The 19,084-nt window shown below is 41.9% G+C and overlaps 1 protein-coding gene across 17 annotated transcripts in view; it reads right to left on the reverse strand.

Annotated features, from left to right (window-relative positions):
* SYNE1 (spectrin repeat containing nuclear envelope protein 1) overlaps positions 1–19,084 on the reverse strand; it is a 451,533-nt gene that overhangs the window by 243,571 nt on the left and 188,878 nt on the right. For all 17 annotated transcript variants that reach the window (XM_044288568.1, XM_044288579.1, XM_044288581.1 and 14 more), the window contains 13 exons: positions 18,832–18,940; positions 15,364–15,528; positions 14,757–14,924; positions 13,252–13,428; positions 12,635–12,775; positions 12,325–12,485; positions 10,372–10,522; positions 6,404–6,631; positions 5,987–6,085; positions 5,533–5,720; positions 3,786–3,909; positions 1,838–2,004; positions 172–325 (listed from right to left, as the gene is read on the reverse strand). In XM_044288568.1, coding sequence (XP_044144503.1) covers positions 172–325; positions 1,838–2,004; positions 3,786–3,909; positions 5,533–5,720; positions 5,987–6,085; positions 6,404–6,631; positions 10,372–10,522; positions 12,325–12,485; positions 12,635–12,775; positions 13,252–13,428; positions 14,757–14,924; positions 15,364–15,528; positions 18,832–18,940 — 2,032 coding nt within the window. The remainder of the gene's footprint in view (positions 1–171; positions 326–1,837; positions 2,005–3,785; positions 3,910–5,532; positions 5,721–5,986; positions 6,086–6,403; positions 6,632–10,371; positions 10,523–12,324; positions 12,486–12,634; positions 12,776–13,251; positions 13,429–14,756; positions 14,925–15,363; positions 15,529–18,831; positions 18,941–19,084) is intronic.

Consider the following 19,084-nt stretch of genomic DNA (forward strand, 5'->3'; position numbering starts at 1 on the left):
ATCGCAAAGTTGCAGTACAGTATCACAACAAAAGATAAAGATTATGGTCATGTTCCAACCAAAAAATCTGCATAAATACAACCCTGTTGGATTTCCAAGCTACCATATTTACTATCAACAGACAGTAGGACATTTCCAATCTAAGCAGATGATACTACATGATAAGGTTACCTTATTTAATAGAAGCGTAGATTCATAATCAGAAGTGTTTATTTCAGCAGCATCTTGAAGGTCTTTAAGAAACTGCTGAATCCAGAGGGAAAATTCTAGCAACAGGGCATCAAATTGCTGATGTTCACCTATAATGGTCTCCATGACACCAATCCTAAAATATAAAAATATGGCCATATAATGAGTTAAATAAGTCAGATGATCAATATTTGATGTTTGGTCTTGAAATTGCTAAGACTCTGATTGTCTTTGTGCTTTAATGGGTTTCTTATGTCAATACACCAAACATTCTCCTGAATAGTGCATGACACCAATGGATCTCCATAAGAATATGGAGGTCTTGTGAGAAGCTGGCATAGTGATTTCATAATCCTCCTCAGTGGCTGTGGTGTCACAAATATTTTTAGGTCGTGCTGGGAATTCTCCAGTACTATAATCTCTTTCTCAATTCCTCCAAAAAATGCTCTCTTTGGATAGCTCCTTTTCCTCACCATAGATACTCACCATATATATTGGTCAGATCCTTCTTGATAAAGGTTAGTGTATTTATCTAATAATGTGCTTTAATGAGGTTTTCTGTCTTAGTTTAATAAAGCATAAAAGAAGTCTAAAGGGAGTGAGGGGTCAAAAGTGCTGACCGCACTATACATGTCAGGGGCAGATTGGCCATAGACCTTACAGGGAAATTTCCTGGTGGGCCGATGCTCAGGGGGGCGCCTGGGCCCTCCTCATGGCCGGCTAGTGGAGGGTTTTTGGGGATGTATTTTGTACTGCTGGCAGTATTTTGTGATTGACTGTTGGGGTGGTATAATGTGCCACAATATGATACTGCTGGCCCTGCCTTCTCTCTATTTGGACCCCACTACAGAACCGGACCACATTAAGTATTTTTTCCAGGGCCACTTTAAGTTCCCAGTTCGCCCCTGATACAGGTATACATACCAGGTGTGGTGAACATGCAGGTTGCAAGACTCAGACAGTTTTATTTCACATCCAGTCAGGAAACCGCTAGAGCTGCCACTCAGAGCAGAGTGGAGAGGGGGCAAAGAGTTCAATATATAGAGCCCAGGGCACTGCGATCACTGTGCTGGGATTAGAACTTCAATTTCTCTGTCATGCACCCTGAAGGACCACCAAACAAGGTATGCTTGCTTTGCTCTCCCTGCCACCTACATAGCGCTGTCAGCACTCTCAAAAATGGTGAGAAACGTAAAGTAGAACGTTGTTGTATTTTTTTTTATTTGGTGACTAGGCTGTATAAACATAAAACTGGAAAGCCCTATTAATACAGTACGTCCTCATTGCCTAAGTTGCCTTGGAACACTGGGGATCTTGAGAGGTCACCTAGTTGACAGAGCAATGTGGTTGTGAGAAGTTATTAAGTGATTCATTTAGAACAAACGGAGACCTGACAAGAGGGGAAGGGGGGCATTAATGTGCCATTAGGTTGAACTTCAAAGAAATGTTTGCCTTTTTGACACATTCCTATACTTTGCTGGAGTTGTTCTAAGGCGCTGGTGGAATGTAGATGTATGCCTGACAAAAACTGATGCCAACTGAGCACAACCGCTACTCAAAACAATGAATCCATTTTTTTTTTATGGTTCTGTTCCTCTGATGGAAGAAAGTTCAATGCAGATGTGAACTCGGTCTAAGAAATACCTACCTTTTTAAAACAGCTTCTGGTAGTATATTCCATCTCTGGGACAGTTTCTCAAGATGTTCCCTCAGTTGCTCTACACTGCTTTCAGAAGAAGTCGGATATAAAGATGCACACAACTGCACCAGAACCGTATATCTCTGAGATTGTGTTGTCAACTCCGCTTTGAGATCCTGGCAAAATACAAAGACATATCAGGCTGTTAAAAAGAACCTGTCATCAACTTTATGCTGACCTCACTGAGGGCAGCATACATTAGTGACAGAAATGCTGATCTCAGCGGTGTGTCACAGCTAAAGGTAAGTGGTTGCTGAGAACCAGCATCATAATCATTGCAGGACAGGCCTTAAAAAGAGTCAAATCTACCTGAGAAGAGTCATGGTTATTCATATTCTCCTGCTCTCCCGCCCATCTGCTGATCAGGTGGCCGTGACTCTTTTCCAGGCCTACTCTGCAATGATTGTGATGTTGGTTCTCAGCAACCAGTTACTTTTAACTTATACATGACAGACCTCTGAAATCAACTCATCTGCCGTTAGTATGGGCAGCACAAGGTTGTATGGGCCGTGCCGTTCAGTATTCAGAGCAGGCGCAGTAAGGAAGTCGGTAACCAGTGAACATCCTTCCTTCAATACTGAACGGCACGGGGCAGGCACTCGGCCGGCAGGAGGATGCAAACACTGCCTGGCCCTGTCAATAAAGATTTGGAGGGAGGTGACAGAGGTGGGAGAACAGAGCCTCTAGGACAGTGGTGGTGAACCTATGGCACGGGTGCCAGAGGTGGCACTCAGAGCCCTCTCTGTGGGCACCCACACCCTGAAAAAAGTCTAAGGCATGCCAGTATGCCTAACACTTTTCCTGCCATTAATCAGCGCAGGTGCGCTATGAACAGCACAGGCAGCACACAGAATGTAGGCAGGCTATCATAGATAAATGATAAAGTACATAAAAGATATATTATATTGGACTCTAGTATTCAGGGTAAATTGCCGTGTTGGCACTTTGCGATAAATAAGTGGGTTTTGGGTTGCAGTTTGGGCACTTGGTCTCTAAAAGGTTTGCCTATTCTTAGTTTTATCTATGCCCCCGTTACTCCACAAATGTAACTTTTATAATATGCAAATTAGCCTCTAGGAGCACGAGCAGCAACCCCCCCGCCCCCCCGCTCCCCGATCCTAGAGGCTAATTTGCGTATTATAAAAGTTACATTTGTGGAGTAATGGGGGCATAGATAAAACTAGGAATAGGCTAGTTAGGTTCAGCTGACATTATCACATCACTAATGTCAGCCAGTTTAATTTAGGTATTTCTGGTGACAGAAACCCTTTAATCATATCAGTGGCCCAGCATTGGTAGTTTCATCATCCCTGACTGTCGTCCCTAGCAGCTCAGGCTATTCTGCTGGTTGGGATTCCTTCCGCTTTTTTTGTGCTATGTATACAAGATTTAGGCTACTTTCACATTGGCGTTTTGGTTTCCGTTTGTGAGATACGTTCAGGGCTCCCGCAAGCGGTCCAAAATGGATCAGTTTTGTCCAAATGCATTCTGAATGGATAAGGATCCACTCAGAATGCATCAGTTGACCTCAGTTTGTCTCCGTTCCATCTCCATTCCGCTTTGGAGGCGGACACTGCTTGCAGCGTTTTGGTGTCCGTCTGATGAAACTGAGCCAAATGGATCTGTCCTGGCACACAACTTTCAATGGTGTTCAAGACGGCTCCGTCTTGGCTATGTTAAAGATAACACAAACGGATCCGTTCTGAATGGATGCAGACGGTTGTATTATCTGAACGGATGCGTTTGTGCAGATCCATGACGGATCCGCACCAAACGCGAGTGTGAAAGTAGCCTAAGTCTGGTTCTTGCAATCACTGACTAACAATGACTAGATGAACAGAGGCATAACCATGAACTACATTAATTGCATATTTGTGGTTACATATATTTTCCATACTTGAAGTGAGTGCATTTCAGATTCCAATTTTGCTTTGTCTGCAGAGAATTGTCCTTGTTGTGGACCAGCCAAAGCTTCACTTGTTTCAAGCCAGGTCACAAAAGAAGAAATTTCCTTTTCTTGCCTAAAAGTGAAGAGCAAAGTATTCGTAATTGTTAAATGTTAAATAAGACGTTGTTAGCTTGTCTGAATGTTTCCAGGTCACCTATTTGACAGGATATGTTCATCTATGAACTCCATCTTACAATTTACATAATGACTCAGTCAACACAGAAGTTGTACATTGAACTGATTTTCAGTTAAGCTGGTTTCCCATATGTGTTATAGTATCCGACAGGCAAAGGAACAACTAGTCTATGCTTAGTGAAAAGGGTTGTGTTCTTTGCATGCAATGGTCGTGGCCAAAATGTGCATAAAAGTGCAAGGTATGACACTGATTGGACAGTCTTACACTGGACAATCATTGCTGACAGCGTACGGACACATACCTTAGAACTTAGGGAAATGGTAATGTGACCATTTAACATCTTTCTATTTATTAGGAGTTTTCAGAGACTTGAATACTGATTACCTACCCTATCTCCATCAATCAGCTGTTTGAGAAGGCAGTGGCGCTCACGGTAGTGTCGCGGCCTTCTCTCAGCTATCCCTAGGTTATTTAACCTCACGTTCATCAGTCACATGGTCTAGGCACAGCTCGGCCCCATAGAAGTGAAGGGGGTTGAGCATGCAATAACAAGCACAGCTGCCATACTATGTACAGCGCTATTCTTGATGAGCATGGAGAAGGCTGCCGCGCACTCACTTCTCCAACAGCCACCAATCAGATACTGATGACCTGTCCAGGGGATAGGTCATCGGTATTGAAGTCTCGGAAAACCCTTTTAAAAGTTTAAAGGTATGACTATGGGGCAATCTGGTGCAATTATTTTGTCGGCATAATATAGGCAGTATTATTGACCTAGCGCAATATCTGCAGAGGAGTTGTGGCTTGAACAAGTGCTCATCATGGCCTGGGCCATCTACAATTAGAGAAAACCTAACCTGTGAACCCCTGGATGCAACCGTTGTGTACTCAGCCTCTGGCTACATCTCATCACTGCTGTATTCTCTTTGATGATCTGTAGTGGTGACTTTAATAAAAAAAATATATCCATCCAGGCCCTGTCCAGGGACAGTGGTAACACTTCTGCTAATCTACCCACCATTGCTCCCATGGTCCTATCACAACTTGGTACAAAGTGATCTCAAGACCTTCCGAAGTTGCAATGTTGGACCTCCCGCTCTCTAAGGTTCCCTACGCAGGCCTTAGGCCAGGGATCAGCAACCTCTGGTACTCCAGCTGCTCTGAAACTTCCAGAATGCTCAATTCACCTCTATGGGAGTTACAAGAGCAGCCAAGCAAGTGTGTATACTGGGAGTTGTAGTTTTACAGCAGCTGGAGTGCCGAGGGTAACAGTTTAATATATATAATGCTAAAACATTTCCTAAAGAAATATTGGGGTTATTTATCAAACTGGTGTAAAGTAGAACTGGCTTAGTTGCCCATAGCAACCGATTAGATTCCAACTTTCATTTTTCACATCTCCTGAAAGGTGGGATCTGGTTGCTATGGGCAACTAAGCCAGTTCTGCTTTACACCAGTTTGATAAATGGCCCTAAACACGTCTGAACTGGTAAAACTGATGTATTTTAATTTTCACTTTAGTTGTCATTTTACTAATTGTATAGATTCTCAGAATCTTACCTTTGCCAATGCATTAACAATTGCTCCAACAAGGAGAGCCTTTCTTTAGCCTTTGTATTCACAACTTCAAATCGGGTTTGGAGGTTGGAAATGGCCTGCATTACCGTACTCTTGTTTGTCAGTTTGCGAGTGCCCGCACTTAGAGAATGGATATTGTTTTTCAACATTTCAACATCATGACAGAGATCCTATAGGTGAAAAAACACATATTCCCAACGATAAAAGGCAGTAATTCATACATTTTCTCAACAGATACCCCTGTAAGACATATCCAACACCTTTTAGCATGACACAATACTATACACCTGTCTAGTCAATTACAAGTCATCTCCATGTGTCCTCTTCTCCAACTAGTCTTTTGACCACTTATGCTTTATATAATGATGCCATGACACATCAACCATCTTCCCGAATCTGTAGTGAAATGAAACAAATTGTTGTTCGGCTAACTTACCTGATGGGAGTGTAGGACTTTGTATGTCTCTGCTGCAGAGGAACAGTTGTGAACTGGAAGGGCCAAAGATGCCTCAATATTCTCTAAAGACGTCTGAATCTGTAAAGAAGTCAATATATTATATAGCCATACCTGTCTCATCACCTAGATTAAATATCCCACAAATCACCAAAATGCAAATCAATAGGAAAAATCTAATGACATTTTTTTTACAATCTTAACATGAAGGATAATCTCATGAATTGGGCAATAATTCCTAACAATTTCCTATACCAAAAAAACGGAACCATAAAGTAGTCCTATTTGACATGGTTGGGAATGGGTGGAGACAGCAAACAGTGGCAAAGTAAAATATCCTTATATTTAACACAAATGAACATAAAAGCTGTGTACTGCACCAAATACCATTTTATTTACCTGTCTAATTGTGTCATCAAACTTCTGCTGCTGTTTGGCAATGCCAAGAATATCGCCTTCTAGTTGATGTCCGTATTCTTTCAGCCCATCCCAATGCTTGGCCATCTGTGATAGCTTGGCTTTTATCCGAGCCATCTCTGCAGAACTTATAAATTCAGTAAATGCCTGGCTCTGTGCCTCCAGCTCCTTTACTGCATTAGATTTATTCTGCATTTCTTTCAATATTTCCTATAAGTATAAAAAGAAACAGGTTAAAGATGAACGTGTTAAGCTTTAAATGAACATGGAAAATGAGACTGTTGATCTCGAAATGAAGGTTTTACACCTGGTTTGTTTTGCCGGTAAAGTTTCTTATATTTAGTATTATATTGTGTACTATCTCCGCTATTGGTTTTCATCTAGAATTATTACTGTATTGTGCTATATTTGTTATCCACCTAGAGTACTTTGCTGCCATTTAGTGGACATTGTTATAATTGGCTTTATGAAGTTATGTATGCTGTTTCGTCATTTTCGCCCTATAAGGCGCACTTTCCCCCTCCCCAAAGTAAGGGGAAAATATCAGTGCGTCTTACGGGGTGAATACTAAGGAGTGCTTCCAATATGGAAGCTCTTATTAGTACAGGAGGATAGGGAAGCGGTGACTGCAGCGCTCCCTGTGCTGGCTCTGTGTTCAACGCTTCCTGGTCTTCTCCTGCAGGCTCCTCACACTGTGATGTGCACACAACGTGAGGATGTCGACGCTCGGTGACCATGCTGTGTGACATCGGGTCACTACACAGCATGGCAGAGAGACCAGGAAGATTGCTGGATGTTAGGAGCATAGAAAAAGCTTAGTCGCACACTGCTCTTCTTAAAGATAGGTTCACTGGAGTCGGGTTCCCACCTAATTTAGTAGTATTAAATAAACTCCAGGAAGAAGAAGAAGAAACGAAAATATGTATTCTTGCTTGGAATGTATGTTTTATTGTTTGACTGCGGAAATTTCTTAGTTACGTTTTGGCCATTTAAAGACTTTTTCAAACTAAGGTATAAAGAAAATCAAAGAAAAAAACATAAGAAATCTCCAGCATTATCTTGGGTAACATCAATGTATATTACAGAACACAAAACCAGTGGCTAGAGATTAGTTACAAACTTCTTGCCGTATCATAGATAAAAACAACATATAGGACTATAGTGCTCCATTTGAAGATATTGCAATATATAAAAATATGGTGTAGAAAGAATCAGTATAATATAAAGACAGGATAATGCAGTAATATAGGTTCCATTCCTCCAAAAAATTGAACATGTCCTTTATGGGACGATACAGTGGTGAGAGTCACACTAAATGTAGGTTAAGGTTAAAGACATGTATAAAACAAAGAACATATATAAAAAGGCATTTACAAAGGCAGACATATATAAAGGCGGACATACTGTATATAAAGGCGATAGCGTATAGATCTTACTGGAAAAAGGATAAATAGCCAAGGTATAGTTGAGTTTGGAGAAATAGAACTAGTACGGGGGTAAGGGATGTATAATGGTGAGGTTACCTGGTGCCGCTGGAGTCAGAGAGAATAATGGGGGTGCGGGCTCAGTAAGGGAAATGTGCGTCTGCACAGGAGTAATGCGAGCCACATGTATCCGCAGTCAGCGTTCTATTTAAGAGCGCAATATCACGGGTCCGGCCTGCGCATGCGCAGTATGTAGCGTGTCAGTATGGAACGCCACATGTGAAGCGCGATAGTGCAAGAAGTTTGTAACTAATCTCTAGCCACTGGTTTTGTGTTCTGTAATATACATTGATGTTACCCAAAATAATGCTGGAGATTTCTTATGTTTTTTTCTTTGATTTTCTTTATACCTTAGTTTGAAAAAGGCTTTAAATGGCCAAAACGTAACTAAGAAATTACCACAGTCAAACAGTATAACATACATTCCAAGCAAGAATACATATGGATGTTAGGCGCGACAGCAAGTAGATTTCTATTTTATTTTTTTGTCTGCTCTGAGCATGGGGGTCTGGATTGAGGGTCATTCACATTGGGGGTCTAATCTGAGGTCTGAATCCCCCATTCAGATTAGACATCAGATTAGACCCCCAATGTGAATCACCGTCAGTTCAGAACCCCATGCTCAGAGCAGACAAAAAAAGAAAAGAAAATCTACTTGCTGTCGCGCCTAACATCCATATGTATTCTTGTTTTGGGGGTCTGATCTGATGTCTGAATAGGGGGGGTCTTATTCACATTGGGGCTCTGATCTGAGGTCTGATTGGGTTGTTATTAACATTGGGGGTCTGAGCTGAGGTCTGATTCAGGGTCTTATTAACATTGGGCATCTGATTGGGACTCTGAGCTGAGGTCTGATTAACATCTGGGTCTAATTGGTGGTCTGATCTGAGGTCTAATCAAAAATATTTGTTTTCTTATTTTCCTCCTCTAAAACCTAGGTGCATTTTATGGGCGAAAAATACATTAATTTCTATGTCATTTATCCTGTAATTTCTCCCCTTCTGTGAGCTCACATCCTGTGTCCTACAGTCTTTTCCTGTTTGTCAAACATCCATCACAGAGATGGAGAGAGGATTTTCCTTTGACCTCTTTCATCACTTTTTAAGGTACATTCAATAAATTAACTAAAAGCATATCCACTGCATCTCCCTCACTGAAATTTGACATGCATCTGGTGTCGCTAGGTCCACTCACACTCAGAGACTTCTCTCACGTACTCCCCCTCCTAATTAAAATCTCCCCCCCTATCATTGGTGGCAGCGGAGAGTACCGATCGGAGTCCCAGTTTAATCGCTGGGGCTCTGATCAGTAACCATGGCAACCAGGACGCTACTGCAGTCCCGGTTGCCATGGTTACTTAGCAATTTGTAGAAGCATTATACTTACCTGCGAGCTGCGATGTCTGTGTCCGGCCAGGAGCTCCTCCTACTGGTAAGTGACAGATCATTAAGCAATGAGCCGCACAGACCTGTCACTTACCAGTAGGAGGAGCGCCCGGCCGGTCACAGACATCGCAGCTCGCAGGTAAGTATAACCTAGCATTTTTTGTGATAGTTTTTAAATTCTAATTGTGCCAGAACATTTTCATCAATGTCTGATACATATGGTGTTTGGCTTCTGAGATTCTGATTTTCATGATCTATCCTCAGGATGATCAGCTGTTTGAGGAGGCACTTCGGTGAGCACTGCAGCCTCTTTGCAGCTTACCAAGCACAGCACCCTTCATTGTATAGCAGCTGGCTTGGTATCACAGCTCAGCCCCATTCAAATGAAAGGGAGTGAGGTGTGCCTAGGCTATGTGACCAATGAACGTGACGTCAATAGCCTAGGAAGAGGCTGCAGCATTCACAAGAATCCCGCAGTATCCTCAAACAGCTGATCGACGGGTGTGCTGGGATTCGAACCCTTAATGATCTGATACTGACGACCTATGCAGAGGATAAGGCCATCAATGTCCTAATCTCAGACAACTCGCCTAAATTCCATATTTCTTGAGCATACCATCCGGAAACTGGGGCCAATACATGTTTCCATTGTTTTATTTACAGCTGCTGACTGTCAACACTGAAACCCTAGTCTAGGATATAAAATACAATAAGTTATTTCAGCTTCCCAGCTTTCCTGCTGTATTTATTTGATGACATTTATAATGGAAATGCACTGCCAGATTTGTCACCGAATGGACACCCCATTGACTTTTAAAGGGATCCACGGAGTTTGATCAAGGAGTCCGTTGATTTGATGCATGCAGAGCTATATTTATTGATGAATGTGATGGACTCTGCGATGGAGGCCCCTGATTGAGCTGATGATGCAGGTGTGAACACAGTGTAACACCCATTTGTAAATGATATTGTTTTGATAATAAAAAGAGGAAACACTGGTGGGTTACAGTATACAGTAAATGCATTTTATTCTTCTTTCAAAGCAACGCCCATTCAAGTATGTAAAGGTGTGAACTTTTACCTGGATGCGTGTGACTTGGAGTTCTGCGGAAATATCAGACCGTTCTAAATCACTTAGTTCCTTTTCTCTTTCTGAAATCCAAGTGGAATGTGCTGCAAAATCATGGTCAAACCTCTGCCAAGTATCTTTAGCCATCTCTGTTTTCCTGATGCTTAAAAAAAACAGGAAGCAAAGCTTAAATACATTTTGAACAGACTAAGGGGGACTCACATCAGCGTTTCACTTTCCATTATAGCATTCAGCTCAAATACGATTAAAACTGAAAATAACGGAATCGCTATAACAGAAAGCCAAACGGAACACTTTAAAGGCATTCTGTTTAAATCCGTCCTAATGGAGTTGAATAGAGAAAAAACGAAACGTAAAGCAGCACTGCGCCTGGTTTCCATTATTTTGCATGGTAAAAGAAAGTGTTTCGTTTGGCTTTCCGTTATAATCGCATTTGAACAGAATGCTATAACGGAAAATGTGAATCCCCTCTAATCAGAACTGGATCAAATAAAGAAAAAAAAATTGGTGCCGTAACAATGCTTTTGTTAGGCTGAAATCCCACACGTTCCAAGCATCCATCGAGAAATTCTACTGTTTGTGAAACAGCCATCCAGAATTTATAAAATAATTCTGGTTGGTTTATTACCTTGATTTACAAATATATGGTACTTATTTTATGATGCGCCATGCACAGTCTCTTAAAGTGGCACATAACACAAATGTTCATCTGGCCATTTATCCTTACTGGTCTTCAATATTAGATCAACAGGGGTCCGACTCCCAGCCCCTCCTGTCGGTCAGCTGTTTTCAGAAGCCCCACCACCAAATCCAGTACTGTGTCGCTCACTTGAATGGAAGCAGATCCGCGGTAATCAAGCTTGGCTTGGTTACTATGTAATTCCAGCACTGGATCTTCTGAACAGCAAGAGTGGCAAGTGGACATCCACTGATTTGATATTGATGGCCTATCCAAAGGATAGAGCCGGGTGAAGCTAGTGACACAGGGGTTGGAGACTGCAGTATTGGACCATGTAGGCACAGGAATTATCGATGAGACACTCAAAGGACTGTGAACGATAATCCGTTTGAAAGACCTTCTAGAACGATTTGTTTCTGTACTCAGCGGCCCCTTCCTTGGGTTGCAGAAGAGCTAAGTATACTTGTCTCTTCTGCAACCTGAGGAAGAGTCCCTATTGCCCAGAAACTCGTTGTTTTAGAAGGTCTTTTAGTCAATAAATGGATTATCATTGTTAAGTGTCTCCTCAATCATTCCTGTGCCTACATGGTCCTGTACTACAGTCTGCGACCTGCGTGTCACAAGCTTCACCCTACTCTTGATTCCTGTTCAGAGATGGTCGGCACCTGTATCCAGGGCACCAGGACACGGTAGCATATGTGATATTAATCATAAGCTTTCATTAGTGTTGTGTCTAAATTAGCAGAACCAGCAAATTCAGTTCTCTTTGCATGTCTATCAAGAATAGGTCATCAATAAGTAAGTCCAGGACAACCCTCTTAATAGGCTTTTATATTTGTAACAGCCACCGTGAAGATACGAAGATGATTTTCCAATTCTAATACTAACTATAAATGCCCTTGGTTTGGTTTGTAATATGCAGATTTATTTAAATAACAGTCATGACGAGGCACAGCCTTGTTCACATAGTACAGTTTTGATGCAGTAGCTGATTTGTTTCTTTCAGTCAAAAGGTTGGTCCAAAAGAGATACTTTTCCTCATGTCCTGATTTGGCTTGAAATATAGCACATTAACAAGTGCCTAACTTTAGTAGAACTATCATTAAAGTGTTTCTCCCGTTATGTAAGCCCCTACTTCTCCCGCCAAAAGGTTAAAAGTGAGGGAGATGGAATCAGCAGTTCGGACATTAGAGTACATGCAGCAACCCTACGATGTGAGAATTCTCTCAATGGCATATAGAACATTCACCAGAAGACATACATACTTTTCAGTCAGGGTCTCTTTAACATGCTTCACATTGTCTTGAACTGATCTTGTCTTCTCCTGCAGGTGGCGCTTGCTGTTATTTCCTAGTTGAATATCAGATGATTTCTCAACAAGGTTTTCTGCTTGCACTGAGAGATCTTCCATTCTCTTACCCACCTCCTGAAAAGACAGCATAAAGTCAAATCTTGTAAGTCCTATGTACATTACAGAGGACAATAAAGTCCATCCAGGTCCAAATTGAAAAATATTGCAAATAAGCCACGAACATATATATTCATAATTCAGTCAATTACTGTACAGTATATTACCTTTGCCTGCTCAAGTTCGGATGACAAACTTTCCAAAGTCTCAAAGTTTAAAGGTCGTTCTAACGTAGACTCCATCTGCTTCAGGTCCTGCACAATTGATTTTTTGCCAGTTTCTATTTGTTCCCAGTTGTGTATTGTATCCTTTGAAAATATACAAAGAGTTTCTTGATTATGATAGATATAACTAAGAAGCACATAGGCAAAAAGTTTGCATTCATTAATTTCTGCTAGGTGGTAAGAATCAAACCCCAATGGTAACGGCCTTGAGCCAACAATGCAGGCTACTCCGACCGAAGTATCGTAACTGAGGACATATGGCTAGGACATGCTGTAGTTTCCTGACTGAAGGGGTGTCTGACCACTGGAAATGTCACCAATGGCTAGCATGTATGGGTTGTGGCATCCTTTGGGGCATTTTTACACTTTTCCATGCACAGCGCCTGGTCTGGAGAACTGCTACACAGAGAAAACATCTCAGCACCTGTTGTAGTGATGGGTGGAGGTCCTCAAGAGATAAGCAAGTGATAACATGTCCTACTTTGCTATAGCTTTGATTCCCTTTTCAGAGGGTTTCTACATCACATATAAGTGAAACATCCTAATGCATTGCCACTTACTTTTAAGCTTTCTTTCTGTTTAATCATTGTCGTTGCCACTTTGTCCAATTCAGTTTCCATCTTTGTAAAGTCCTCTTCAATGTCTTTGGACAATCCTTGCGCAATCTGTAACTGTTTCGCCTGAGCAATTTGGACCTGTACATCCTGCTTCTTAGATTGAATTTTCTTGATCTTTTCCTGTCAGAATATGAACATGTTGTGAGGAATGAAGTAAAATATGTTTGCAAAGTTTAATTCTAAAATAAGCGAGTAAAACGTTACTGAGGGAAATCATGTACGTTTGCTAAGCGTAACAAGCTACCATTATTACAATGCCCATCAGAGACACCCAAAACTAGCTGAACTTGAAACAGTTTAAAAGTAAGCTACTGTAGCAAAATCTCAGATCGAAGCCACAGTAATCCCTACAGGCCTAGATGATTGAACACCCTCCGATCACCTAGGGATAGCTGCATGTAGCCACTCATTCTCCCTGCAATGACTCAATGTAAGTCTTTTGCCATAGCAATTATATCCATAAAAGATCTTGCAGCTTAAGATGCATCCTTTGACACCAAGCTTTGTATCTGCAGAACTCTTGAAAGTGGTATCCAGTTGTTAGATATTGATGGCCTAGCCCACAATCCCTCCAATCAGCCCCAGAGCTAGTAATATTCGCCAGAAGTAAACCATCCCATTCACTTCAATGGGAGCAGTGCTGCAATAACCAGCTCTGTCCACTACACTCAATGGACGGAGCTTTGTAGATCCGCTGCCTACTTTTGGCTTTGAAGATCCTCCGAATAGCTACTTGTAATAGGTGCAGGGTGTTGGAGCCAAGCTGATCAGATATTGATGGAGTATAGTGAGGATAAGCCATCAATATAAAAGGAAGGAAAAATAAATAGTTCTATGTGTCAAAGTCGCAAACTAAATAGGAGTCGATCCAACCTCCTTATCACATGCAATCAATAAACCAGAGTCCAGGTCCGCGCTTCAGAGGAGATATAGTTTAGAAAACGCCTTATTAAAGGAAAGCGCAGTTTAAATCGTATCCCACGCTGAAACTTCCCCACAGGCACACGCCACACTGCCGACCGAAACTTCACAGGACAGCGATGACCCTTCAAAAGATCAGCAACATAGTGCAGTACCCGTGAATATGTCAAAGATTAAAGGTTTTATTATACTTACAACAGCACCACTAGAAATCAGCATATAAAATCATCTGAAATATTAATGCCCTAGGGCATTGATATTTCAGATGATTTTATATGCTGATTTCTAGCAGTGTGGCGTGTGCCTGTGGGGAAGTTTCAGCGTGGGATACGATTTAAACTGCGCTTTCCTTTAATAAGGCGTTTTCTAAACTATTATTTCCTTTGAAGCGCGGACCTGGACTCTGGTTTATTGATTGCATCAATATAAAAGGACAAGACAAAACCTTCATAGCATTAACGATGAACAAGAATTGTAAAAAAAAAAATTTGAACGTAAAGATTTTTATGTTGCGTGCTGACTTATACCTCATAATGAAAAAGCATCTCCTGGGCCTCCTCAAAGCTTTCTGTGTCCAGGATCTTCTCAGCCTCTGACAGCACATCCTTGGAACTGGTCAGTATCTCACTCAGCACATTTCTGACTTCTGTCTTGTACTGTACACAATCTCCAACATTGCTCAGGATTTTATCAGCCTGTAGATGAAGAAAAGAAGTATTTCACTTTTCAGAGTAAACATATGACGAAAGATTCATTCTTTTATATAGTAAAAAGCAAAAAATATATTTTTTCCACCCATAGCAAGTTAATTAAACCAACCATTCCAACCAATATAGATGTTTCTGGAGGATATTCTATTCTTTAGTGTTACTAAAATTCAGAAACGGGACATGCTAAAAGAAAAAAATGTATAGGTACATGCTTCTAGATTATTGAGCATCTAGGGAAAATGTTGTGCTTCATGGAAGCAAAATACCCAAGGACTCTATCTGGAGTCATACACAATTTTCCATTAGTATTTGCAATCCCAAACCTCAAATCATGGAAGAGGTACAAATCTTTCTATTATATTCCACTCCCAAAGAAAGACCAATTTAAATCCACAAGACCAATCTTGTTCTACATATTACGTACCTCACTGAGAGAGTCCAGTAGGACTTTCAGATCAGCAGACGCTCTGGATAGATTACTGCCTTGCTTTTTCACTTCTGTCTCAACAGCAACCACAGTGAGTGCACTCAGCCTGTCTTTCAGGTATCCAAGTTCATCTTCTTGTGTCCTTGCATCACGTCTGATATCCTATGAAATGACAATGCACAGATGAAGGTGAATATTTGTATTCAAAAGAGCCATCTAAGACTTGTGATGTCTCTGCACATGGAAACATGATACCATTCCACATAGGGTGCATTATGTTATGTTAAGATCAAATTAGCATTAAATAGGTTTAAGGTCGGGATTAATATATCACCATGTAAAACCTTTTTTGGTGACATTTGTAGTTTGGCATTTTAAGCATCTCAAACCAATTATTAAAGGGAATCTGTCAGCAGTTTTATGCTGCTGGGTTCTAACAGCCAATGAGTCCTCATATTCATGAGATCACGGCTCTCTCCGCCCACCTGCCTCTGACTGACAGGTTTTACTCTATATGAATCAACAGCAGGAGGTGGTGAGAGCCAGGAGCTCATGAATATAGGGACTCGTTCGGCATGCGCTAAAACGATACAAGATTTTGGCAAAATGGGTGAGTCACCATGAACGTCTGTGTAAACCAGGGTATTTGTAGACAACACTGTCAAGTCATTTTACCGCCAACTACACACACAGCATACTAGCTGCAGGTTTTCTGTGCAGATTTCACATGGTAATAAAGCACCAGCAAAATGGATCAGATTTTAACAACTGTCATCACCACACGGCAGAGATTTTTAATGCAGAAATCGATATGTAGTGCAGATATTTAGTGCAGAGAGAGTGATGTATTTTACATGGGACTGTATGCTGGAGGGGCTAAAGGCAGGAGGGGTGATATTATTTTACATGGGGACTGTATGCTGGAAGGGCTGAAGGCCGGGGGAGGTTTGTATTTTACATGGGACTGTATTTTGGAGGGGCTGAAGGCGGGGCGTGATGTATTTTACATGGGACTGTATGCTGAAGGAGCTCAAGGCAGGCAGCGAAGAGAGGAAGGGTGATATTATTTACATGGGACTGTATGTTGGAGGGGCTGAAGGCATGGAGTGATGTATTTTACATGGGACTGTATGCTGGAGGGGCTGAAGAGCGCCATAATTATTACTATTCTGGTCCATTCACACGTCCGTAGTGTTTTGCGGATCCGCAATACACCCGGCCGGCACCCCCATAGAACAGCCTATTTTTGTCCACAGCTGCGGACAAGAATAGCACATGTTCTATTTTTTCCAGAGCCACGGACCGGAAGTTCGGCAGGCCGCTCCGGAAATGCGGATGCGAAGAGCACACTGTGTGCTTTCCTCATCCATTCCGTCCCCATAGAGAATGCATGGGCCCGCACCCATTCCACACAATTGCGGAATGGATGCAGACACATTTTGCGGACGTGTGAATGGAGCCTAATACAGAGGGGGCCATTATAATATTAAAGGGAACCTGTCACCAGGATTTTGTGCATAGAGCTGGGGACATGGGCTGCTAGATGGCCACTAGCACATCCGCAATACCCAGTCCCCATAGCTCTCTGCGCTTTTATTGTGTTAAAAAACTGTTTTGATCCATATGCAAATGACCTGATATGAGTCCTGTATCCGGAGATGAGTCAAGCGGAAAGGAGCCCAGCACCGCCCCGCGTCCTCCGAATCTCCTCCTTGCTGGCTGACGTCACAGAGCTGGAGCGCCGAAATCTCGCCATGCACGAGCTAGCGCATGCGTAGTTCGTTCCCTGTGCTGATGCCAGTACAGGAAATGAACATGATGCCGACACTGCGCATGCGCTAGCTCACGCATCACGCGATTTCGGCGCTCCAGCTCTGTGACGTCAGCCAGCAAGGAGGAGATTCGGAGGACGTGGGGCGGTGCTGGGCTCCTTTCCGCTTGACTCATCTCCGGATACAGGACTCATATCAGGTCATTTGCATATGGATGAAAACTGTTCTTTAACACAATAAAAGCGCAGAGAGCTCTGGGGACTGGGTATTGCAGATGTGCTAGTGGCCATCTAGCATCCCATGTCCCCAGCTCTATGCACAAAATCCTGGTGACAGGTTCCCTTTAAGAATAATAATAACACAGAGGGGCCAGTATATATTATAATTACACAGAGGGCATTATACTTATGGGCACTACGGGTGGAGGGGAGGTCTGTTATCTGAGGATGATAGTAAAGTGAGAAATCTAAACATTTTTCTGTGAAACTCTGCAGAGTCACGGCTGAAAGAAGGTATCATGGCGGTCTTATGTCCGAATGAAGACGTTGAGGAAGGTCTACATGACAGGAGATGTCACTGGAGGTAACAGGTATGTGCTGCTGTACTCTACTGTATAGTGTGTACCATTATATGTAATGCCCATCCACATATCTGTTTAGGGGGGGGGTGGCTATAGGATTTGGCCCACACTGCCGAAGCCTGCCACCAGACTTCAGGTCACACTGTACGTGTTCTGAATTCTGGGGCCTCACACCCATCTACTACATTATCTGTACTCACAGAGTTACCACTGTGTTATCTGTGGTATTACATAGGACTGCAGGTGACATCTGCTACATTATCTGTACTCAGTTATCACTTTGTTATCTATGGTGTTTCATAGGACTGTAGGTGACATGTACTGCATTATTAGTAAAAAGGGACGTGTTCACAGGTTGGCGGGGGGGCAATACTTGGCTTGCCCCGGGTGCTGGCAACCCACGCTACGCCACTGGAACTCTGCCCTGTATGTTCCCTGCTGCTTGCTACCCCTCCTCAATTACACCTCTGTATAATGTACCCTGATACCCCTCAGTTATATGATACCGTATAACTGAGGGGTATCAGGGTAAATTACAGGGGGTAATATAACTGAAGGATCAGGGTAAATTATACAGGGGGTAAAACTAAGGGGTATTAGGGGTACATTATTATACAGGGGTAATATAACTGAGGAGGGCTATTTCAGGCGACATGATTAAGGGGTAATATAACTTATATAATATAAGTTATATTACCCCTGTATAATGTCCCTGATAGCCCTCCTCAGTTATATTACTCCTGTATAATTTACTCTGATAGCCCTTAGTTATATTACCCCTGTATAATAATCTACCCTGATACCCCTTAGTGTATTTGTGTGTGTGTATATATATATATATATATATATATACATACATACACACACGCGCGCGGCGTGTGTTTGTGCTTTAGGGTGCACACCCTAATGCAATAGGCTGTGCACACCTATGCACCAAACGCTGCATGTTATACACGTGTACTTTGCTGCAGATTTGCTGTGCAGGTACCTTAAATTATTTTTTGTGTTTGTATTTTCCTTTTTCATTTATTGTGTTTTTGTGTACCAGTAATTCAGAACAAAAACTCAATAAAATTTGAATAATAAGAAAACGTGAATGAGTTAATGTATCACCTGCACTGAAGTTTTCACTTGTTCATATTTAGAAGCTTCTGTTACTTCATTTTTAATCTGCTTCAACTGCCTCTCCTTTGCCACAAGCCAATCTGTTATTCTAGTTAACCTAGAGGATCAGTGAAAGAAAGAGCATATGAACAGTTAGTTCCACATTCAAAATCAGTTCTGGTACATTCCACTATTTATATACTCTTTGTAAAAAAATAGCACAGAAAACAAGCAAATTCACCACAGAAGAAACATACATCAA

The sequence above is a fragment of the Bufo gargarizans genome, chromosome 4 (genome assembly GCF_014858855.1).
Source record: "Bufo gargarizans isolate SCDJY-AF-19 chromosome 4, ASM1485885v1, whole genome shotgun sequence".
NCBI classification, from domain to species: Eukaryota; Metazoa; Chordata; class Amphibia; order Anura; family Bufonidae; genus Bufo; species Bufo gargarizans.